The sequence below is a fragment of the Mobula hypostoma genome, chromosome 11, assembly GCF_963921235.1.
Source record: "Mobula hypostoma chromosome 11, sMobHyp1.1, whole genome shotgun sequence".
NCBI classification, from domain to species: domain Eukaryota; kingdom Metazoa; phylum Chordata; class Chondrichthyes; order Myliobatiformes; family Myliobatidae; genus Mobula; species Mobula hypostoma.
This window is the reverse complement of record NC_086107.1, coordinates 112393798-112419714: the sequence shown is the minus strand read 5'-3', so window position 1 is coordinate 112419714 and position 25917 is coordinate 112393798. Positions and strand designations below refer to the sequence as shown.

The 25917-nt window shown below is 45.6% G+C and overlaps 1 protein-coding gene across 1 annotated transcript in view; it reads left to right on the top strand.

Annotated features, from left to right (window-relative positions):
- The window catches only part of LOC134354123 (potassium voltage-gated channel subfamily C member 1-like), a 232180-nt gene extending 209011 nt beyond the window's left edge, over positions 1-23169 (top strand). Inside the window, exon 5 of the mRNA XM_063062912.1 lies at positions 23123-23169. Within this exon, the coding sequence (XP_062918982.1) occupies positions 23123-23139 (17 nt within the window). The 3' untranslated portion in view covers positions 23140-23169. The remainder of the gene's footprint in view (positions 1-23122) is intronic.
- Positions 23170-25917: the final 2748 nt, after the last annotated feature.

Below are 25917 nucleotides of genomic sequence, written 5' to 3'. Positions count from 1 at the left end.
GCATTAGCGGAAGTTAGAGAAGTCAATGTTCATGCCATCAGGTTGGAGGCTACCCAGACGGAATATAAGGTGTTGTTCCTCCAACTTGAGTGTGGCTTCATCTTTACACTAGAGGAGGCCGTGGATAGACATGTCAGAATGGGAATGGGCTGTGGAGAGACATGTCAGAATGGGAATGGGTCGTGGATAGACATGGACAGACATAGAGATGCTGCCTGACCTGCTGCGTTCACCATCAACTTTGATGTGCGTTGCTTGAATTTCCAGCATCTGTAGAATTCCTTGTGTTTGTGTGGAAGGCATTCAAGGTTGTTGAAAATTTTCTTGGCAACTACAGAGCACCAAACTACGTGCAGCTGGTTGACAACATGTTTCAAGCACTCAAAACCATGAAGTGCAACAGGTCACTGAATATTCATTTGTCGCATTCCCATCTTGACTTCTTCCCTGCAAACCTTGGTACTGTCAGTGACGAGCACGGTGAAAGGTTTCACTAGGATATTGCGGTCATGGGGAAACGGTATCAGGGCAACGGGAATCCATCAATGCTGGCTGACTATTGTTGGACACTTAAGCGAGAAGCCTCAGACACTGAGTACTGAGTACAAATGAAAATCATCAACAAAACGTTCTTAGCTTAGTTGAACTATTTCAAAGCATCAGCTCAGTTATGCAATTTAAACATATTGGATTCAATACAAGTTAATTTCTTGTTTCTCCAAATTTCTGTGATATAAGTAGTCTGAAATTAGATTTGTGTTCAATAGGTTTCTATAAATTCATTTAATGTCAGAGAAATGTATACAATACACATCCTGAGATTCTTTTTCTTTGCAAACGTCCACCAAAACAGAGGAGTGCCCCAAAGAATGAATGACAGTTAATTGTTAGAACCCCAAATCCCCCCAGCTCCCCACTCCCATGCATAAGCAGCAGCAACAAAGCAACGACCCCCCACCAGCAAAAAAAAGCATCTGCACCCTCCACTGAGCACTCACCCCAACAACTACTCATTTACCTGGTAATTCGACATACCACAGGCTCCCTCTCTCTCCCTAATAAGGGAAAAAGAGGTGTCCCCGTTTCACAGCGAGAGGGGAGATATAACAAAACAACTCGTCGACTTATAGTGTTAAAAGTCTGTTGTGCTGCTTTTTCCGAGCTCTGTGCCCAAAGGTCTCGGGTCGTTGGGCGTACAGCCAGCAGCCAACACGCTGCTTTCGATCTTCCGTGTACTCCCATGACACCTCAGTGGCGGCACTGGCCTCGACTCAGCCCGTCTCCTGAGCTTCAAGCTGAAAGAAAAAAAATTCTGAGGAAACAACACTTTTGAAAAAAATTTGTTGCCCAGTGTTTCTATATCATTGCAGATGTTTTTAACAGATTACTGGTTTTAATGGGCATGTGGCACTGCAATAGGGGAGCTCTTTCATATTTCCCATTGATGTACGAGGAGGGTATTTCAGCCCATCGAGTTGTCTTCCATTCCTCCATCAGTCTTCCCTGACAATCTATTCTCCCTATTTTCCCACCAACTCCCCCTCAACACAAGATTTTACCACTCAACTGCACACAAGAGGCAATTCTGTATATCTCTGGGATGTTGAAGGCATCTCCACATGACCACAGGAAGGATGTGCAAACTCCTCATAGACAGCACCAGAGTCAGGAGAAAGCGCAGGATGCTGGATCTTGTTAGGTAGTGTCTCTACCAGCTTTGTCCATATTCTTTACAAGACGGCCAGTATTTTTTTTGCTCTGCATTGTGTCTGAGATGCTGCAATATTGTAAGTTGGTTTATGGGTTTGAGGTGCTGTATTAATTTGCAATGAAGTGCTTGCTTCTCGAGAGAGAGGAGGGATACAGAGACATTCCTGGTTTGTAAACTATGAGGGAACAAATTTTGCAAAAAAAAATTGTATCGAAATCAATTTTCATTTGCGGTTCCCATTCCCGTTCCAACATGTCAGTCCACGGCCTTCTCTTGTGCCAAGATGAGGCCACTCTCAGGGTGGAGGAACAACACCTTATATCCCATCTGGGTAGCCTCCTACCTGATGGCATGAATGTCGATTCCCCCCCCCATTCCTCTATTCCCCACTCTGATCTTTAACTTCTTCTCACCTGCCTATTACTTCCCCTGTGTTCCCTCTTGCTTCCATTCCAACTATTGTCCACTCTCCTCTTCTATCAGATTCCTTCTTCTCCAGCCGTTGACCTTTCCCACCTAACTTCACCTATCATCTCCCAGGTCACCTTCCCCCCTCTCCCCACCTTTTAATTCAGGCATCTCGCCCCCACTTCCCTCTCAGTCCTGAAGAAGGTTCTCAGCCCGAAACATTGACTCTTTTTCATAGATGTTGCCTGACCTGCTGAGTTCCTCCAGCATTTTGTGTGTGTGTTGCTTTGGATTTCTAGCATCAGCAGATTTTCTTGTGTTTGTGTATCAAAATTAGGTTTATTACCACTGACATACAGTACGCCGTGAAATATGTTGCTTTGAAATTTCAAAATTACCAACTTTATCTCCAGCATTTGTATGGGATGTCCAGGGAGGGGTAGCACCTCTGGGGAAGGGGCTTGTCATGTCCATTCCAGAACTGCTCACTCACCTTCGGTCCCCACCGGACACTCAGCCCTCACCTGTGGCTCCAAGTAGCCGTTTGCAAGTGTCAGTGGGCACAACCCCGTACACTGCTTCGACAGGTGAGGCTAAACCAGGTGAGCGTGGCTGGCGGACGGGGCGGATGAGATCTCCAGTGAGATCTAAAGGCCAGGAAGGTGGTTTTGCAACGCTCCATGGAGAGCGAAGAGCATGACAGGGCACAGGAGACTTCATGGTCATCCACTGCAACCAAGGAAAACCCCGGTCTGTGACACTTGTTCATCCCACCGGGCTTGGACTCCTGAGATCGAGAGAGTGGAACTGCCCCGGTGAAAAGGCTTTTCCACTTTATAAACTCTCCTGCACAGGTTTCCTGTCATGGTCGGACACGACGAACAATCACCGCCACCACCGTACAATACATGAATAAAATTACAATAACTATATAAAAAAAACAAATTAAAAAGTGCCAAAATGGATTACGATAGTGAGGTGGTATTCATGGGCCCGAACAACAATAAACATGTGTGAGTAACTGTTGCACGTGCCTCTGCCCTGTTGATCAATTATTGAAACAGGGACAACTGTTAAGATATTTCTTTGATCAAATTTGTAAAACTGCCTTTACATTTGATTTTGATTGCTGACTTCTGGTCTAGGCCAATTGATTTTGACTGAATATTCAGTGAGCAGTTTAGGTCTGGCATACTGATAAGCCCGGAACAAGAACTTGGAGCTTATAATTCCCAGAGCCAGTCATTAGCTGAGATTTATAGACTCCTGGCATTATCCATCTACCTATCTATTTATTTACCTGGCGATACAGCAGGGAACAGGCCCCACCGGACCTCTGGGCCACACTGTCCCAGCAACCCCAATAACCCCAGTTTAACCCTAACCTGATCACCGGACGATTTAACCAGCTCGGTACATTTTTGGACTGTGGGAGGACACCCATGTATTCTACAGGAAGGACGTACAAAATCCTTATGGAGCACGCTGGGATTGAACCGTGAACTCTGACGTCCCGAGCTGTAATAGTGTCGCGCTTACAGTGGGTCACCTTTTCACTCACTGCAGAAAGTAAACGAAAACATGCTCTCTATGTGGGTGCCAGGTATGGCTTAGTAAGTATCATTGTATCACTGTGAGCCAGATGGTTGTGGGTTCACGTTCCACTTGAGAGGTTTGCACAGCTAACTCTAGTTTATGATGCAATTAACGTACTTCCAAACAAAACGCTACCGCGGTGGCTTAGTGGTTAGCGCGATACCATCACAGCTGGGGATGTCAAAGTTCAGAGTTCAATCTCGGCGCCTTCTGTAAGGAGTCTGTACTGCCACCTGTAGAAAGCGTGGGGTTTTCCAGGGGCATTCGGTTTCCTCCTACAGTCCAAAGTCATCATCTTCATTTGAGGTACTGTGTCCACTTCTGGTCGCCTCACTATAGGAAGGATGCAGAAGCATTGGAAAGGGTACAGAGGAGATTTACCAGGATGCTGCCTGGTTTAGAGAGTATGCATTATGATCAGAGATTAAGGGAGCTAGGGCTTTACTGTCTGGAGAGAAGGAGAATGAGAGGAGACATGATAGAGGTATACAAGATATTAAGAGGGATAGATAGAGTGGACAGCCAGCGCCTCTTCCCCAGGGCACCACTGCTCAATACAAGAGGGCTTGGCTTTAAGGTAAGGGGTGGGAAGTTCAAGGGGGATATTAGAGGAAGGTGTTTTACTCAGAGAGTGGTTGGTGCGTGGAATGCACTGCCTGAGTCAGTGGTGGAGGCAGATACACTAGTGAAGTTTAAGAGACTACTAGACAGGTATATGGAGGAATTTAAGGTGGGGTGTTATATGGGAGGCAGGGTTTAAGGATCGGCACAACATTGTGGGCCGAAGGGCCTGTACTGTGCTGTACTGTTCTATGTTCTAGGCTCTATCATCAACAGCATTACACGCCGTGTTGTATGATGTCAGCGATCATGATCTTTTGACCGTGATTGTTCTTCGCAACTTTTTCTACAGAAGCGGTTTGCCATTGTGTTCTTTTGGGCAGTGTCTTCACGAGATGGGTGACCTCAGTCATTGTCAATATTCTTCAGTGATCGTCTGCCCGGCATAACCGGGACCTGTGATATTTATTTATTGAGATACCGCACAGAACAGGCCTTTCCAACCCTTCAAGCCACACTGCCTGGCAATCCCCTGATGTGATCCCAGCCCAGTCACGGTACAGTCTACAATGACAAATTAACCTACCAACTGCTACGTTTTTGGACTGGGGGAGGAAACTGGAGCACTCAGAGGAAACTCCCGCACCCATGAGGAGAGCGTGCAAACTCCTTACAGGCAGCGATGGCAACTGAACTCTGGTCGCCTGTACTGGAAAGTGTTGTGCTGGCCACTAGGCTACCGTGCCGCCCATGGTAGGCACCAGCTGCTCATACGACCATCCACCTCTGCTCCAATGGCGTCACGTGACCCTGATCAGTGCGTGGCGGGGGGGCTGAGCAGGTGGTACACCTTGCCCAAGGGTGACCTGCAGGCTTGAGAAGGGAAGGTGTGTCTTACACCTTCTTCAGTAAAGACACATCTCCACCTTGCCACCCACTAAAGACGTACTAGGTAGATTGATTGGTCATTGTAAACTGTGTCATGATTTGGTTAGGGTTAATTGGAGTCATTGGGGGTTAATTAGGACATGTTCAAGGAGCAGTGTCTCAGAAAGGCAGCGTCCATTATTAAGGACCTCCAGCACCCAGGGCATGCCCTTTTCTCACTGTTACCATCATCTAGGAGGTACAGAAGCCTGAAGCACACACTCAGCGATTCAGGAACAGCTTCTTCCCCTCTGCCATCCGATTCCTAAATGGACATTGAACACTTGAACACTACCTCACTTTTTTTCAGTATATATTATTTCTGTTTTTTGCATGATTTTTAATCTATTCAATATACGTATACTGTAACACGAGGAAACCTGCAGATGCTGGAAATTCAAGCAACACACATAAAAGTTGCTGGTGAATGCAGCAGGCCAACCTGATGGCATGAACATTGACTTCTCAAACTTCCGCTAATGCCCCCTCCCCCTTGTACCCCACCTGTTATTTATTTATATACACACATTCTTTCTCTCTCTCCTTTTTCTCCCTCTGTCCCTCTGACTACACCCCTTGCCCATCCTCTGGGTTCCCCCCGCACCTTGTCTTTCTCCCTGGGCCTCCTGTCCCAAGATCCCCTGGTATCCCTTTTGCCAATCACCTGTCCAGCTCTTGGCTCCATCCCTCCCCCTCCTGTCTTCTCCTATCATTTTGGATCTCTCCCTCCCCCTCCCACTTTCAAATCTCTTACTAGCTCTTCCTTCAGTTAGTCCTGACGAAGGGTCCCGGCCTGAAACGTCGACTGTACCTCTTCCTAGAGATGCTGCCTGGCCTGCTGCGTTCACCAGCAACTTCTATGTGTGATACGTATACTGTAATGATTTATTTATGTATTTATTTATTTATTATTATTTTATTTTGTTGTTTTTTTTCTTCTTCTATATTATGTATTGTATTGAACTGCTGCTCCTAAATTAACAAATTTCACGACACATGCTGTTGATAATAAACCTGATTCTGATTACTGGAGGTGTGGATTGGAAGGTCGGAAGGACCCACTCTCTGCTGTATCATTAAGTAAAATAAATTCAAACGCGTTCCCTTGGCTGAACATGAATAATTCTAAAACACTAAGTGAGGCAGATTAGATGATATACTTCCAAAAATATCATTATCAGTTCATATCTTTTCACGGAACTTCCTATGTCGAAGTTATCCAGAAATGCAGACCAGTGTGAGGTATTACACTTTGGAGGACAAACCAGGGTAGGACATACACAGTGAACGGACGGGCTGTGAGGAGTGCAGGACAACAAAGGGATCTGGGAATACAGGTCCATAATCCCTTGAAAATGGTGTCACAGGTAGAGAGGGTCATAAAGAGAGCTTTTGGCACATTGGCCTTCATAAATCAATGTATTGAGTACAAGAGTTTGTAGGTTTTGTTGAAGTTGTGTATGACGTTGGTGAGGACAAATTTGGAGTGCTGTGTGCAGTCCTGGTCACCTACCTTCAGGAAAGGTATCAATAAGCTTGAACGACTACAGAGAAGGTTTACAAGGATGTCGCTGGGGCTTGAGCACCTGAGTTATAAGGAAAGGTTGAATAGTTTGGGACTTTTTTCCTGGAGCGAAGGCGAATGAGGGGAGATGTGATAGATAAACAGGAGAAAATCTGCAGAAGCTGGAAATCCAAGCAACACACACAAACTACTGGAGCAGCTTAGCAGGCCAGGCAGCATCTACAGAAAAGAGCAAACAGTCGACGTTTGGGCCAAGACCCATCATCAGGACTGGAATAGAAGATGAGAAGTCAGATAAGAAGTGGGGGTAGGGGAAGAAGAAGTACAAGGTGGTAGGTGATTTGATAGAGGGATACAACATTATGAGGGCATAAACAGGGCAAACGCAAGCAGGCATTTTCCTCTGAGGTCAGGTGAGACTAGAACTAGAGGTCATGGGTTAAGGGTGAAAGGTAAAATGTTTAAAGAGAACCTGAAGGGGAATTTCTTCACTCAGAAGGTGGTGAAGCTTGGAATGAGCTACCAGCGGAAGTGGTGGACGTAGGTTCGATTACGAAGGTTGAACAATAGCAGGGGTAACTCAATAGGACTCTCCAAAATAGCACCATGGGATCTTATGTACCCACATTCCCACTCTCCCCCTCCCTTATCATCACTATTTATATTTATTGACGTACAGCATGGAACAGGCCCTTCCAGCCGCACCACCCAGCAATCCCCCAATTTAATCCTAGCCTAATCACGGGACAATTCACAATGACTAATCAACCTACCAAACGATACGTCTTTGGACTGTGGAAGGAGATCAAGGCACCCGGAGGAAACCCACACAGTCAGAGGGAGAATGTACAAACTCCTTACAGACAGTGGCGAGAAGTGAACCCCAGTTGCTAGCCTCTCCGTTCTGCTAACTGCTGGGATACCCTGAGATTAGGAATGACGCTATAAAATTGGGAGTATTTCTTCTCAATTTAGGTGTTGCCTAAATGGGATTTTTTTTCTCTCCATTCGTTTTCATGCATATTTAATTGTTTTCCATCTCATTTAACCAGCTCCTGTTTCCAAGCTTCTAAATCAGGACTTTTCAATTACTCAAATCCAAGTCAGAAAATGCCAGAAACACTCAGAATCCGCGAGCGGTCGACGACTCTTCATCAGAACTGGAACCGTGTAAAAAGCGCAGACAAAATGCTGAATCCTGTTGAAGGGTCTCGGCCCAAAACATCAACTGCTTATCCCCATCCATAAATGCTGCCTGGCCTCCTGAGTTCCTCCAACACTATGTGTATCGCTCTAGATTTCCAGAACCGGAAGCGCCTCTTGTGTCCAAAATGCTGGAGGAATTCAGCAGGTCAGGCAGCATCTATGGAGAGGAATCAACAGTCAATACTTTGGGTAGGGACCCTTCATCGCGACTCGAGAGGAAAGGGGGCAAGAGCCAGAATAAGAAGGTGGGGAAAGAAGAAGTCGTACAAGCTGGCAGCTGATTGGTTAAACTCGGGGAGGGGGAACGTGCTTTTGGTGGGGGAGGGGTGAATTCAGAGGCTGGCAGGTGATGGGTGGAAGAGATAAAGGACTGAAGAAGAAGGAATTTGGTTGGAGAGGAGAGTGGGCTGTGGGTGGAGGGGCACCAGAGGGGCCTCGGCCTAAAACGTCAACTGTTTATTCCTCTCCATAGATGCGATAAGACCTGCTGAGCTCCTCCAGCGTTTTGTGTGTGTTTTGACTTGCAGGAAGGGAGGGAATGTTTATAAAAGGGTGGAGATCAAGGTCATAGTCATACAGCATGGAAGCAGGCCCAGCAAGTTTGTACCGATCTTCAAGCACTCATTTACACTAATTTTTCTTCCTCCTCATTCCCTCTTCTTCTATTCCCCACTCTGGACTCGTTTCTCTTCTCATCACCTGCCTATCACCTCCCTCTGGTCCCCCCCTCCTCCTTCCCTTTCTCCCATGGTCCACTCTCCTCTCCTATCAGATTCCCTTCTCCCTTTCCCACCCACCTGGCTTCACCTATCACCTTCTAGCTTGTCCTCTTTTCCCTCCCCCCACCTGTTATCTTATTCTGGCATCTTCCACTCTTCCTTTCCACTCCTGAAGAAGAGTCTCGGCCCAAAACATTGACATAGATGCTGCCTGACCTACTGAGTTCCTCTAGCATTTTGCCCGTTTACCAATCCCATTTAATTCTTCACACATTCCCACCAGCTTTCTTCAGATTCCACCTCTCACGCACATACAATTTATAATAGCGAACTAACCTACTGATCTGCACGCCTTTGGGATGTGGGAAGAAACTGAAGGACTGGAGGAACCCACAGGATAACAGGGAGAAGCGAAGATTCTCCACAAATAGCTCTTGAGGTTAGGATCGAGCCTGGATCACTGGAGCCAATTATTGCCATGGTGCCTGGTGCTTTTGGAACTAGTAGTCAGAGAGAATGGGTGTGGGGGTTGACGACAGCACAGGATCAAAAGAAGCTACAAGAAGTTGTAAAATTAGTTAGCTCCATCTTAGGTACTAGCCTCTATGGTATCCAAGACATCTTCAAGGAGCGGTGCCTCAGAAAGGTGGCATCCATTATGAAGGACCCCCATCACCCAGAACATGTCCTCTTCTCATTGTTACCGTCAGGAAGGAGGTACAGGAGCCTGACGGCACACACTCAGCGATTCAGGAACAGATTCTTTCCCTCTGGCATTAGATTTCTAAATGGACATTGAACCCATGAACACTACCTCACTTCTTTAGTATTTCTGTTTTTGCACTATTTTTAACTATTTAATATACATTATATATATATGTTTACTGTAATTTATTTGTGTTTTATGTTATCATGTATTGCATTGTACTGCTGCCACTAAGTTAAAAACTTCCACAATGTTTGCCAGTGATATTAGACCTGATTCTAATCTGAAAATATAGTTAGAGAAAACAGTTGTTTTTTCTCAGTCCATAGGAGTAGATTTGGGGACAGAGAGGAGAGTTATTGGTCAGATTAGAGATTAGGGATAGGGATGTGAGGCATTTAGAGATGTGCCCAAAGTCTAAGCCTCTGCTCTGTGTTTGAGGTCCAGCGATGTGGACGTGTGGCGAAGGGCATCCGTGGAGGGAGGCTGGGCTGGCAGACCAGCGAGGACGAGGGCTGGTGGTATTCTTTGGTCAGTGAGTCATCGTGGGTTCCGGGTTCGGAGTTCTGTGCAGGCTGGTGGCACAAGCGACAGTGAGCCCGGCGGAGACCCATGTTTGAGGTTTAGTGTTCGGGGTGCTAGTCATCGGAGAGTCTGGAATTCGGGTTCCTTATGCAGGGTCCTTATCTGGTGTCACTGGCGAGTCCTGGGTCAAAACCTAAGGTCGATCGGAAGTCCAGAAGTTGAGGCCCGATGGGCCAGAACTCTGGGAGTAGTGAAAGCGCAATGTCTGTGAGCCCGAGTCTGCTAGAGGCCCGAGGCCGAAGATGGCCTGTCCTGGGGCTGGAGGTGTGTGTGTGTGTGTGTGTGTGTGAGAGAGAGAGAGAGAGATGGGGAAGAGGAAGGGAGGAATAGGGTTAGGTTTGCTGTTGTTCCATTGTTATTGCTTGCGTAATTCTGCTGAACATGGTGGGTATACTATGTTGACACGGGCTTCTTTGGAGACAATTCCGGGCTGCCCCCAGCACATCCTTAAGTTGTGATGGTTGTTAACGCAAATGATGCATTTCACTGATTGTTTCAATGCACATGTGATAAATAAATGAATCTAAAAACAAAACCAAAAGTACACATTGGAACTGTTCCTTTTCTCACTGATCACATGGCTTCGGTTTTGCTTTAGCTGCTGATGGTTTTCAGCACTGCACTTCTCAGTCAAGAGGGACTGTGAGAGAATTCAAAGGTCTCCCACTTCCATCAAACACCCTGGAAGTGACACCCACTCCCACACCTGATCCAGAAACTCAAAGTTCAAAATAAGTTCATGGCTATCATCCAGTGGCACTTGCATCCACAGTGATGAAGTGTTTTGAGAGGTTGGTGATGAGACATAGCAACTCCTGCCTGAGAAGCGACTTGGATCCGTTCCAATTTGCCCGCTGGAGCAACAGGTCAACAGCAGCTGACACTTCATTGGCTCTTCACTCAACTCTGAGACAACTGGAGAGCAAAGACGCACACGCCAAGATGCTCCTCATTGACTACAGCTCCGCATTCAGCACCATCATCCCGTCAAAACAAATTAATAAACTCCAAAACCTTGGTCTCAAGACCTCCTTGCGCAGGTGGATCCTTGATCTTCTTGCTTGCGGACACCGGTCAATTCGGATTGGCAACAACGTCCCCTCCATGATCTCCATCAGCACAGGTGCCCCACAGGGCCCCGCTCCGCTCGCTGCGCAGTTATGACTGCGAGGCTAAGCAGAGCTCCAACGCCAACTTCAAGTTTGCTAAGACACCACTGCTGTAGGCCGAATTAAAGGTGGTGACACATCAGCATATACGAGGGAGATGGAAAATCTGGCTCAGTGGTGCCACAACGACAGCTTCTCACTCAATGTCAGCAAGACCAAGGAGCTGATCATGGACTTCAGAAAGCAGAAACCAGAGATTCATCAGCCTGTCCTCACTGGAGGATCAGAAATGGAGAGGGTCAGTAACTTTAAATTCCTTATTATTTTAGAGGAGCTGTTCTGGGCCCAGGATGTGAGTGCAATTACAAAAAAAAAAGCACAGCACAGCCTCTACTTCCTTTGGAGTTTGCATGACATCTAAAACTCTGACAGACTTCCATAATATATTGACTGGCAGCATCAGGGACTGGTATGGAAATGCCGATGCACTTGAATGAAAAATCCTACAAAAAAATTTGTGGATCAGACCCAGTCCATCATGGGTAAAGCCCTCCCCACCACTGAGCACGTCTCCACAAAACGCTGTTTCAGGAAAGCAGCATCCACCATCAGAGATCCCCACCACCCAGGCCATGCTCTCTTCTCGCTGCTGCCATCAAGTAGAAGGTACAGGAGCCTCAGGATTCGCACCACCAGGTTCAGCAACTGTTACTCCCATCCAACCATCAGGATCTTGAACCAGAGGCTCCTGAACTTCACTAACTTCACTCATCCCATCATTGAAGTGTTCCCATAACCTATGGAGTCACTTTCAAGGACCCTTCATCTTATGTTCTCGAGATTTATTGTTTATTTATTTATTATTATTATTTCTTTCTTTTTACTGTATATTTGCACAGTTTGTTCTCTTCTTCACACTGGTTTAGAAACATAGAAACATAGAAAATAGGTGCAGGAGTAGGCCATTTGGCCCTTCGAGCCTGCACCGCCATTCAGTATGATCATGGCTGATCATCCAACTCAGAACCCTGTACCTGCCTTCTCTCCATACCCCCTGATCCTTTTAGCCACAAGGGCCATATCTAACTCCCTCTTAAATATAGCCAATGAACTGGCCTCAACTGTTTCCTGTGGCAGAGAATTCCACAGATTCACCACTCTCTGTGTGAAGAAGTTTTTCCTAATCTCGTTCCTAAAAGGCTTCCCCTTTATCCTCAAACTGTGATCCCTCGTTCTGGACTTCCCCAACATCGGGAACAATCTTCCTGCATCTAGCCTGTCCAATCCCTTTAGGATTTCATACATTTCAATCAGATCCCCCCTCAATCTTCTAAAATCCAACGAGTATAAGCCTAGTTCATCCAGTCTTTCATCATATGAAAGTCCTGCCATCCCAGGAATCAATCTGGTGAACCTTCTTTGTACTCCCTCTATGGCAAGGATGTCTTTCCTCAGATTAGGGGACCAAAACTGCACACAATACTCCAGGTGTGGTCTCACCAAGGCCTTGTACAACTGCAGTAGTACCTCCCTGCTCCTGTACTCGAATCCTCTTGCTATAAATGCCAGCATACCATTCGCCTTTTTCACCGCCTGCTGTACCTGCATGCCCACTTTCAATGACTGGTGTATAATGACACCCAGGTCTCGTTGCACCTCCCCTTTTCCTAATCGGCCACCATTCAGATAATAATCTGTTTTAATGCCCAGTTGGTGTGGCCTTTCTTTAATGCTATATTAGTCATTATTGTATGGATTTATTGAGTATGCCCACAAGAAAATGCAGCGCAGGGTTGTAAATGGTGGCATGTATGACCATCGGTAATAGATTTACTTGGAACTTTGAAAGTGCATATCTGTCACCATTTCCAACTCTGAGATTCATTTTGTTGTGGGCATGCTTAGTAAATACAAGGAAACACAATAGAATTAATGAAAAACTACACACAAAGATAGACAAACAACCAATGTGCAAAACAAGACAAACTGTGTAAATATTTTTTAAAAACCCTCCAAATAAATAATAAATAATATTGAGAATGTGAGTTGTAGAGTCCTTGAATGTGAGTCCATTGGTTGTGGAGTCACAAACACGAGAAAATCAGCGGATGCTGGAAATCCAAGCAACACACACAAAATGCTGGAGGAACAGTCGAAGTTTTGGGCTGAGACCCTTTATCAGGCTACTGTGTGTGTTCCTTAGGTTGTGGAATCAGTTCAGAGTTGAGGCGAGTGAAGTTATCGACACCGGTTCAGGAGCCTGATGGTTGAAAGATAACAACTGTTCCTGAAACTGGCAGTGTGGGACCTAAGACTCCTGTCCCTCCTTCCCGGTGACAGCAGCCTTGACAATGGATGCTGCTGTCTTTTGGCAGTATAAATGTGCAGATGTGCTCAATTCCCCTTTAAGAAGCCGCAATGAAAGGACTGACTCCCAATCCTCTTGGAAGCCTGTTGTAGATTGAACAAAGACCATATATTTACTCTGTACTGCATAGTGTCTACATGCCCAGGCTGTCCTGTCAAAGTATCTTTGACGTGCAGCTACTGACAAAATGATGCATGAAACACGGAGGTCAATCTGCACCCAGCAAGCCTCCACGAGCTTCAGTATGTTGGTGGCATCCGGCCAGATTTTTAACATCGAGTCCTTGGAGTGGGATTTAAACCCACAGACTCCGAGGTGAGATAATTACCTCCAGCAACCCCTGCATTTTTATGGGACCATTTTTTAAGAAGTCTTAGAACATCCCAAAGTACTTCAAAGCCAATTAAGTACTTTTAGCTGCAAGTCTCCTGTACCTCCACCCCAGTGGCAGCTGTGAGAAGAGAGCATGGCCTGGATGCGGGGGTCCTCGATAATGGATGCTGCTTTATTGGGAGGGAGAGACAGAGACAGACAGAGAGAGAGAAACAGGCAGAATGACAGAGAGAGAGAGACAGAGAGGGAGACTGACAGAGAGAGAGAGAGAGAGAGAGAAATTTCAGAGGCAGAGAGAGAGAAACACACAGAATGACAAAGAGAGAGAGAGACAGAAAGGGAGACTGACAGAGAGAGAGAGTGAGGGAGACAGAAACAGAGAGAGTGAGAGAGATAGACAGAGTGACAGAGAGACAGACAAAGAGAGAGAGAGAGACTGACAGACTGACAGACTGACACACAGACAGAGAGAAAGACAGAGAGAGAAAGAGATAGAGAGACAGAGACAGAGATAAGCAGAAAGAGATAGGTTGATGGAAAGAGAGATTAGTATTTCTCACTCTTTTACACACACACACACACACACACACACCCCATCCCTCACCCTAACCCCTTTCTCTCTCAGAAACCTCTTGCTTAGGTGAAAGTACGGTTGGCACAAGATACACTAGGCTAACCTTGTCTACAGTAACATAAGACGTCATCAGGCTAACTTTGGTACTGAAGCACATGACAGGGTGTAAGGATGGGAAACATAAAGTTGGAAAGAGAGGGATAGATGTGCAGAGAGGGGTTTTCACAGCCAATGGAAATCCATGATGGAGAGGACTAGCGGTGGGGGTTGCAGACATCACAGAGGGCTGGTGGAGGTACAGAAGTAGGGAGGAAGTGTGGAAAGATCTGGAAACAAGGATGATAATTTTAACATTGAGGCATTAGTTAGTCACAGGTTATGCTGCGTCAGCGAGTACAGGGCTGATGGGTGAATGGAACCTGGCACAGACTGGGGCACATCCAGCAAAGTTTAGGATGAGAGTTGAATAAAGCATGGAGTGAGGGAGGCCCAGAGTGCATTAACTCCATGCCGCAGCAGAATAAAACAATCAAAGATTAAGAAATAAATGGACTGAAACATTTTCTGTGTGTTTTGCTCCTCTCGTTTTGAGTGAATTATTGTCCAGCTTTTGAACCGTCGGCATGGTTATTACTGAGCTAATCACATGACATACTTCTCCTATTCTGATTGGACGGTTTGGTGCTGGACACAAAATCTGCTGCAGTCACATGGTGCTCCTCCGAGCTTTCAATTGGCTGGCTAAACTATCGATTGAAATCTTATGTTTAAATAAATACCAGCAGGTCGGTCTAACCTGTGGTCCGTAGAAAGGCTTGTAAACACATCTTGCAGCAAAGGCCCCCAGGATACTCATAAAGGCCCTTACAGTCTTCCAAAGTACTTGATAAATAATTTTCTGTCCTTGACTGGCTGACTTGGGTAAAGGTCCTTGCAGATTTATAAAGTGCTCTAGACTTATTTCCAGGTACTGTCTGAGGAACATGAGGATGATCTGCAGCGAAGCACACCTTGACGACAGTACTGGTGCAGTCATGTAGTGCAGCAGCACTGCAGCAACGCGGAGACACTGCCTCATTGAAATGCCACACAGCTGCCGGGATCATTACAACATCATTACTCAGGTCGCCTGTGGACGTTGCCGTGCCTCGAAGACTGCAGCTGTAGCAGATCGCCAGATCAGCTCAGCATCCTGCCCTTTGGGCTTTCCTGTCAAAATACAACGCTCCATCTGCTCGCTTTAAACCCTTGACTCCAAGTGCAAAACTGCCAGCAAGGAAAATGACCCCCCCCACCTTTCCCAACTGAACATCCTGTGTTCACCCTTTTATTTTCTGCCCCCCCCCACCTCCACCTTTCTGACTGGATGACCTGCGCTTTTTTATTGAGACGCAGCACAGAGTAGGCCTTCCAGCCTTTTGAGCTGTTCTGCCTAATAATCCCCCGATTTAACCCTAGCCTAATCACGGGACAATTTACAATGACCAATTCACCCACCGTCTGCTACGTCTTTAGACTGTGGGAGGAAACCGGAGCACCCGGAGGAAACCCACACAGTTCGGGGAGAACATACGAACTCCTTACAGGCCGCGGCGGGAATTGAATCCCGGTTAGCATTGTGCTAACCACTATGCTACCATGCTCTGGAATTCATGCTCACCCATTCATTTCTCCCCCTCCCTCCTTTTACCCCTTTCGTGTTCCTTTCTCTACCTCTCTTCCTCTTCTCTCTTTCTCTCTCTGTCTGCACCTCGCCGCCTCAGAAAAGCAGTCAGTATAATCAAAGACCCTCCCACCCACCTTAGACGTTCTCTCTTCTCCCCTCTCCCCTCGGGCAGAAGATACAAAAGCCTGGATTCACGTAACAACAGGCTCATGGACAGCTACTACCCGCTGCTATCAGACCCATAAGACTTTTGCATGGTACTGTAGTAATTTTATGTATTGCACTGTTCTGCCGCTGCAAAAAAGACATATTTCATGACATATGTGAGTGATGATAAACTTTAATTCTGATATGGGTCTCTATTGTGGACAGAGAGTGGGAAGGGGACAGGGAGAGAGGAATCACGGTTGGGAAAAGGGGAAGGGAGAGGGGAGGGAGCGGGAAGCACCAGAGGGACATTCTGTAATGACCAATAAACCAATTGTTTGGAATCAAATTACCTTGCCCGGTGTCTCAGGGCTGGGGGTGTCTGCACCCACACCACCCCCTGCCCCTGGCACTCCTTCTCTGCCACCTGTCCCTCACCCCTCCCACAGCACTCCACCCTCACCATTCCCAATATCCTTTGCTCCCGCCAGATTTACCAACTCGCCCTCTGCTCCACGTTGACAAATACAGTAGTGTGCAAAAGTTTTAGGTGCCCCAGCTATTAGTAAGTTGTGCAAAAAGAGGCAAAAACTGTGAGGTAGAGTTCATGGACCGTTCAGAAATCTGATGGTGGAAGGGAAGAAGCTGTTCCTAAAACACTGAGTGTGTGCTTTTCGGCTCCTGTACCTCCTCCCTGACGGTGGTAATGAGAAGAGGGCATATCGTGGGCGTTGGTGAGGGAGTATCCAAAATCTGAAATAAAGGCAAACAACATGTGGGAAATAGTCGATAGGTCAGGCAGCCTCTGTGGAGAGAGAAACAAAGACTGGAACTGGGTATTTTCTGGTTTTATTTCCATGACGATGAGCTAATGAGAGAAGACACAAACGAAATGTAGAAACGCTGTGAAATGCAGAGCTGTGGGAAGTGCCCAGCCGAACGTGTCAGTGCGAGAGAAAGCCTGAACATGATAACCGACTGCAAACCAGCCACAATATAAATCAGAACTTGAAGAATCTAAATCAGTGTGGGCCTATTTCTGGAACTAATAGCCTGTGTTTCAAGGAAAGCTGAAGGTCGGTATACCCAAACGTAGCTTGGTCACCTTTAGAATCTGAGTTATAAACAAACGTAAAGATCTTTAGGTTACTTAAGGTTGTCATAGCCTGGGTAGTAATGGGGATAAGCTCCCACTACCAACTAAATGCTCCCAATGGTGTGCGTCTCAGATAGCCTCTGACAACCAAGTCCGATTCCTGGCCTTCATGTGTGGCTTAGCTACTAAGCCTGGAGGAACCGTTTCTACTGACAGGAGAAGGGCAAAGGTGGGTTACTGGTCCCTTAAAACCAATTGTTTCAGGCAGATAGGGCTCATCAGCTGTGGTTGGCAGCTCATCTCGGAGAAGGAAAACTCTGATCTCAAACCTCTGTTGCCTTGCGGCTGTATCCACTCATGGGGAAGGCTTCCTGACTAAACTCCGAAGCAAAATCCAGAGCTGGAGTCCCTAAGGCAGTCCCACGTAAAGTTCAACGTAAATTGGTTTATTGATCATTACAGAATGTCTCTCTGGTGCTTCCTGCTCCCTCCCCTCTTCCTTCCCCTTTTCCCAACCATGATTCCCCTCTCCCTGCCCCCTTCCCACTCCCAGTCCACAATAGAGAGCCACATCAGAATCAGGTTTATCATCACTCATATATGTCATGAAATATGTCTTTTTTTGCAGTGCAATACATAAAATTACTACAGTACCGTGCAAAAGTCTTATGAGTTCATTTCCCAAGTACAGCCTCCTTGTAGGCCTGTTTACATATTGTGTCAGGAAACCTTCCTGAATACACTTAACAAACTCCACCCCATCTAAACCCCTCACCAATGAATATTGGGGGAATTAAATTCTCCCACCACGACAACCCTGTTTTTATTGAGGTAAAGGCAGAGGCAGGTTCGATTTTGTCATTTAAAAAAATTGGATAGGTATATGGACAGGAAAGGAATGGAGGGTTATGGGCTGAGTGCAGGTAGATGGGACTAGGTGAGAGTAAGCATTCAGCATGGACTAGAAGGGCCGAGATGGCCTGTTTCCGTGCTGTAATTGTTATATGGTTATATGGTTATATGGGTCTGATAACAGCGGGTAGTAGCTGTCCATGAGCCTGTTGTTATGTGAATCCAGGCTTTTGTATCTTCTGCCCGATGGGAGAGGGGAGAAGAGAGAACGTCTAAAGTGGGTGGGGGTCTTTTCTGAGGCAGTGAGGTGCAGACAGAGAGAGAAGGAAAGAAGAGGAAGAGAGGTAGAGAAAGGAACATGGAGGGTAAAAGGAGGGAGGGGGAGAAATGAACGGGTGAGCATGGATTCCAGAGCATGATAGCATAGTGGTTAGCACAACGCTAACCAGGATTCAATTCCCGCCACGGGCTGTAAGGAGTCCGTATGTTCTCCCCGAACTGTCTGGGGTTTCCTCCGGGTTCTCTGGTTTCCTCCCACCGGCACTCCTTCCCTGCCACCTGTCCCACACCCCTCTCTCAGCACTCCACCCTCGCCATTCCCAATATCCTTTGCTCCTGCCAGATTTACCAACTCGCTCTCTGCTCCATGTTGACAAATACAGTAGTGTGTGTAGCCCCCCTGGCCACCCTCAGGGTCGCTTGGCTCGCTGTTGTCTAGGGAAACAGCCCTTGGCCCCGCCAAACTGGGTAATTAGTTTGTGTGGATGCTGTGTGATGTACCCCACCCCGCCCAAGTAACAGACAATACACCAGATATGATTAAATGATTTACAGTTTATAGATATTACTGAAACTATATAATTAATAGAGAATAAAATATAAAAGGAAAATAAAAGGTGCCACACTTATCAAAGTACAATCTCTTCGTGCACAAAACAATTGGAGCTCAGGACCCTTCTTCTTCACGCCGAGACCCCTCGGACCACCTCGACCGGCCGCCTGGGACCAACAACGGTGGTCGACCAGACGCTCCACACAAGTCCGTCTCCGTCTCCTCTCCTCGCCGAACGCCTTCCTCGGGGTCCGACCCCATTAGCGGACATCACAGCCCCTGGTCCATGCTCTGTCTTTCTCTCCCGCCTTCTGCCTCAAAACCCCGCGCATACAAATCTTCCAGATACACCAAAAACATAACAACTATCGCAATTGATTCATAACATCCTCTTATCACCCCCTAACCCACAACAAGCTGCTAACGCAAAACTTTCTCAGCGTTTAACATAACAAAGAAGCATTCTATGTTTCTATGTTTCTATGTTTCTATTCCCAAGTATAACATAACAAAGAAGCCATTTTAATTAGCCTACATAGTAACATAAAAGATGAAACCCCCTTACATGTGCAAAAGTCTTGTTGCCCCAGCTATTAATAAGTTGTGCAAAAAGAGGCAAAAACTGTGAGGTAGAGCTCACGATTGATTTGTTTAAGCCACTGTACAAGTCAATGTTACAAACTTTCTCCGCAGATCAGCACTCTCAAAGGTGGCATCTTTCAGCCAAAGTGTTGGAATCAGTGCTCCTCTGTCTTGGATGGACGTAGAAGTTCCCATGGACACAATTTCCAATCAGAACAGGGGAGATCTCTGCAGTTTCTTCCTGAATTTATAGCTTTATTGTATTTTATTTATTTATTTTCACCTACAGCGTGGAATTGGCCCTTCCAGCCCTTCAAGCCACATCATCCAGCAAACCCCGATTTAAAGAAAGCCTAATATTGGGACATATATCCCACTGCCTTGTGGGTATCTTCGGGAGAAGAGAAGGCTGAGGAGTAAACCCCACACAAGTCCGGAGTGGAGCCCCTAAGGCGGTTGGATGACGTATCACGTCACCTCCCGGCCGCTCCTGCAGCCAAGCTGATGCCAAATGTACTGCTTTGCATTCCTTTGGACCACACCTGCAAGGCCGAGAGGGGGATCTTGATGTCTGGGCAGCCCAGGATCTCCATATTCATCGCTGTTGCAGATAAATCTAAGGAGCAGCAGACAGAATAGATCAGGCCGACTCAGAGAGTTGTTTCAGACTGAAGGATTTTATTTACATGATATCATGGAGAGCCCAAGCACCTAAAAGCGGGATCTTGGAACTCTGCTTAACAATAGAGTACACTCTTATTTATACCCCAAACATACATGACAAGAAGCACTCAAAGCTGTAAGGAGGAACCTAAACTACAATTCTACAGAATAACGAAGCTGGACGATATGTCCTTAAGAGGTATACATTTTCTAAGTGTTGGTTCTCAGGACAGTATATCAGACTTTCCAATATATAAAATCTAGTATACTATTATGTTATCTTGGTTTCTTATGCTTAAATTACATTGTTTGTAGTATTTTCTTTTTGGTATTGTTATCTTTTGGAATTTTATTATACTTTAACATTGTATTAATGTTTATATGGCTTACCTTTTTTGTATACTTACTCAATAAAAAGATTTAAAAAGAAAGGACAGTATATCAGACTTTCCAAGCGCAGACATGTGATGATTCTTAGAACAAGGAAGCACAGACATAGATTTTTACCCACACATTTCAATCACACAGTGTACATTAGTCGCAGATAAGTGATTATAGACTTTGAATTCACATACTAGAAAAAGGTTATTAACCCCTTAACACAAATCCGGAGTGGAGCCCCTAATCACGTCACCTCCCGGCCGCTCCTGCAGCCAAGCTGATGCCAAATGTACTGTTTCACATTCCTTTGGACCACATCCGCGAGGCCGAGAGGGGGATCTTGATGTCTGGGCAGCCCAGGATCTCCATATTCATCGCCCAGGTCTGCACCCCGGAACCGGGTGCATCCATTGTCTACTCAGACAGACGGAGCCATTATTATTACCATTATTAATATTGGGACAGAGAGTGATAGAGAAGAACAGCACAGAAACAGGCCTTTTAACCCATCCTGTCCATGCCGAGCCATTTAACCTGCCTACTCCCATCAGCCTGCACTGGGACCATACCCCTACCATCCGTGTACCTATCCAAACTTCTCTTAAACATTGAAATCGAGCTCCCATCCACGTGCGCTGGCAGCCCAATCCACACTCTCATGACCCTCTGAATGAAGAAGTCTCCCATCATGCTCTCCTCAAAATTTTCACCTTTCGCCCTTAACCTATGACCTAGAATAGAAGTCCAACCCAACCTCAGTGGAAAAAGCCTGTTTGCATTTACTCTATCTATACCCTTCATAATTTTGTATATCTCTATCAATTCTCCTCTCAATCTTCTACATTCCAAGGAATAAAGTCCTAACCTATTCTATCTTTCCTCAGGTCCTCCAGACCCGGCAACATCCTTGTAAATGTTCTCTCTACTCTTTCAACCTTATTTACATCTTTACAACTTTCAATGGCCAATTAACCTACTAACCTATTCACCTTTGGACAGTGGAAAGAAGCTTAAGGACCCAGAGATAACCCACCCATTCCAAGGGTAGAATGTGTAGACTCCATTTTTAACCCTTAAACAACAGCAAAATCGATGGCCACCTATATTGAGATTTTGCAGCAAATCATAATCAGAATCAGGTTTAATATCACCAGTGCATGTTGTGAAATTTGTTAACTTAGCAGCAGCGGTACAACGCAATAGGAAAGGAAAGGTACGTCGTCTCTGGTGTTTCTCCGGTTAGCGGACGATTTCCCTCCACGCCTCTCTGACATAGTGGGGAACCGCGTACGAGGCAAGTTACAGTAGTGGTTTGCCACTGCCTTCTGCCAGGTGAGTTTCCAAAGAGATCACCAGCTCGTAACTCAGCATGGATGGAAAGTGTGCAGGGGAGCCGGCTGGATTCGAACTCGGGACCTTTCGTCCCGAAGTCCGACGCTGATGCCGCTATGCCACCATGATAAATATAGAAAAGAAACTGAATGACAGTTCGTATATATATGTATACTGAATAGTTAAGTTAAGTAGTGCAAAAACAGAACTGTAAAAAAAGTAGTGAGGTAGTGTTCATGGTTTCAATGTCCATTCAGAAAATGGATAGCAGAGGGGAAGAAGCTGTTCCTGAATCGCTGAGTGTGTGCCTTCAGGCTTCTGCACCTCCTTCCTGATGGTAGCAATGATTAGAGGACATGATGATGAAAACCACTTTTCTGAGGCTGTACTCCTTAAAGGTGTTGGTGCATGGCCAAGTGGTTAAGGCGTTCGTCTAGTGATCTGAAGTTCACTAGTTTGAAACTTGGCTGAGGCAACGTGTTGTGTCCTTGAGCAAGGCACTTAACCACACATTGCTCTGCGACGACACCGGTGCCAAGCTGTATGGGTCCTAATGCCCTTCCCTTGGACAACATTGGTGGCGTGGAGAGGGGAGACTTGCAACATGGGCAACTGCTGGTCTTCCATACAACCTTGCCCAGGCCTGCGCCCTGGAAACCTTCCAAGGCGCAAATCCATGGTCTCACAAGACTAACGGATGCCTATATATAAACTCCTTAAAGGTTTTTTGGATACTATGGAGACTAGTGCCCATGACTAATTTTACAACTTTCTGCAGCTTCCTACGATCCTGTCCAGTAGACACCCCCCCCCATACTAGACAGTGAGGCAGCCAGTCAGAATGTTCTCCATGGTACATTTGTAGAAACTTTCAAGTGTTTCAGGTGACAAACTAGATTGTAGATTACCTACCCAACCCCTCCCACCACCCCATGTGTCCAGGTAGTCCCAGAGCAGAAATCATCTGTTTTCCCAGCAGACCCGGTAAACCAAACTAATCCCTGGTCTAGAGCTATGTACTGTAGAATGTCGGAAGACTTTCATTAGATAATAAGTGAAAATTACTGAGGTAATGGTCTCAACAGACATGATTTAAATGTTTTAAAGCATTACAGAAAGTGCTTATGTAATTTATGTTACTTTTGCCCAGCAACTAATCTATCTTCCAGGATAAGCATATTACTACAATTTATTTTTTCCAAAATTATTCTCCATCTTCTGCACATTTTTTTGTTCATCCTAGGCAGTATACAACTCTGAGTTTCTTCTCCTCCAGACAGACACGGAAGAAAGAAAACCATGAAAGCCATTCAAAAGAAAAACATCAACCTCCTCAACGCACAAAAAAAACAAATCACGCAAATGGCAACGAGAACATCAACCATCCTCAGTTTACTGAAAACAATATTTGCTTACGTAAGTAGTTCAAGTTTTGTACAAAGTAATTGTTATGATAACAGTGAATACACACTTCATCAGTGGATGCACTTCTATTCCCCTATCAGGAAGGCCTTAAAGTTCTTCACTTCTTTCTAGACAGACTGAACCTGCTCGTCACCACCATTACCTTTCTCCATTTGGTGGAAATGGTCCTCACCCTCAACAATTTCTCTTTCGGCGCCTCCCATTTCTTCCAAACCCAAGGTGTTCCCATGGAAACACTCATGGGCCCCAGTTATGCCTGTCTCTTTGTCAGCTGTGTGGAACAATCCATGTTCCAAGCCCCAACTCTTTCTGCGCTACATTAACAAATGCATTGGTGCTTCTTCATGCACCCATGCTGACCTGCAATTTCCTCCCTGCCCTCAAATTTATTTGATCCATCTTGGACACCTCTCTCCCCTTTCTTGATCTCTCTGTCTCCATCACTGGAGACAGACTATCCACTGATATTTTTTATAAACCTATTTGACTCTCAAATCTCCTGATGAAGGGTCTTGGCTGAAACGCCAACCACTTATTCATTTCCATAGATGCTGCCTGACCTGCTGAGTTCCTCCAGTATTTTCCGTGTTTTGGTCTGGATTTCCAGCATCCGCAGAATCTTTTGTGTTTATAACAGTGCATATATTTGAAATACTCTTCTTTGGCGTTCTGCAGCACAATTAATATACAAGTATATCTTTCCTCCTTGTTTCTCTTTGGTTCTTAACCAATCCTCTCCTCCACTACCACATAATTTCATGTTCTGTGGGGGAGAAAAGGTATTCTAAAGTTAATGATTGAAAAGAATTTTGGAAGAGTTTTGGCTCAAAGAGGAGTTTTAAGACTATAAGTCCATGAGATATAGGAGCAGAATTAGGCCATTTGGCCCATCAGTTCTGTCCACCATTTCATCCTGGCCGATCCATTTCCCTCTCAGCCTCAACCTCATCCCGTTGCTACCATCAGGGAGGAGTACCAGGAATCTGAAGATCCACACTCAGCTACTCAGAGACACCTTCCGCTCTGCTATCTGATTTTTGAGTGATCCATCAGCCAATGAACGCTACCTCTCTCAGTCCTTTATTTATTTTGCAATTTATTGCAAATTTATGTCTTTGCGCTGTACTGCTGCTGCAAAACTGCAAAATTTCATGTCAGTGATTATAAATCTAATTCTGATTCTGGTGGGAACTTTATTTTTTCAAGGATGTAACCTGTAGATTAGTTAGTGGATATAATTTTAAGAGTCTTTCGATAAAGTTACTCATAAATATGTAAAACTACAACACATGGGATTAGAGAGAGTATCCTGCCCGTGGATTGTAGGTTTGATGATAGTCACGAATAACCATATCAGGCAGGCACTCGTGGGAACCCACAAGGATCAGCCCTTGAGCCCCCTGCTATTCAAAGTATACAAACTCTGTGGCCACTTTAATAGGTACCTCCTATACCTAATAAAGTAGCTACTGAGTGTACGTCTGTGGTCTTCTGCTGCTGTAGCCCATTCAATTCAAGGTTCGACGTGTTGTTCATTCAGAGATGCTCTTCTTCACACCACTGTTGTAACGTGTGGTTATTTGAGTTACTGTCACCTTCCTGTCAGCTTGAACCAGTCTGACCATTCTCCTGTGACCTCTCTCATCAACAAGGTTTTTTCACCCACAGAACTGCCGCTCACTGGAATTTTATTCTGTTTGTCGCACCATTCTCTGTAAGCTCTAGAGACCGTTGCAGATGAAAATCCCAGGAGATCAGCAGTTTCTGAGATACTCAAACCACCCCATCTGGCACCAACAATCATTCCATGATCAAAATCACTTAGATCACATTTCTTCCCCATTCTGATGTTTGGTCTGAACAATTGAACCTCTTGACCATGTCTGCATGTTTTTATACATTGAGTTGCTGCCAGGTGATTGGCTGATTCGATATTTGCATTAATGAGCAGGTGTAGGGTGTACCTAATAAAGTGGCCACTGAGTGTGTGTCAATATGGATGAATAATCTAAATATCTTATTTCTGTCTTTAACGATGACAAAACTGGGTGGCATTGTGAGTTGTGAGGAGAATGCAAAAAGGCTTCAGGGTGACTCAAGGGTGTCAATACATTGCAGATGTAGTATAATGTAGATAAATGTGATATTGTCAACCTCAATACGGAAAACATCTTTAAGAGGTGGTGTCTCAAGATGGCACCCATCCCTAAGCAGTATCACGATCAAGAACATGCCATCTTCTCATTACCATCATGGAGAAGTTAGAGGAGAATGAGAACCCATCATCAATGATTCAGGAACAGTTATGTCCCCTTCATCATTCTGAATGATCCATGTCCCCGGAGAATTATCTCATTATTTCACTTATCACCCGCCAGCTCATACTCCTTCCTCTCCCCTCACCTTCTTCTTCTGGCCTCTGTCCCCTTCCTTTCCAGTCCTGGTGAAGGATCTTGGCCTGAAATATTGAATAAGGAAGAATGAAGAGGTCCTAAAGAGTGTGTATAGAGAGCTTGGTAAGAAGTTGAAAAGCAGGACCTCAAGGGTGGTAATCTCAGGATTGCTACCTGTGCTACGTGCCAGTGAGGGTAAGAATAGGATGCTCTGGAGGAG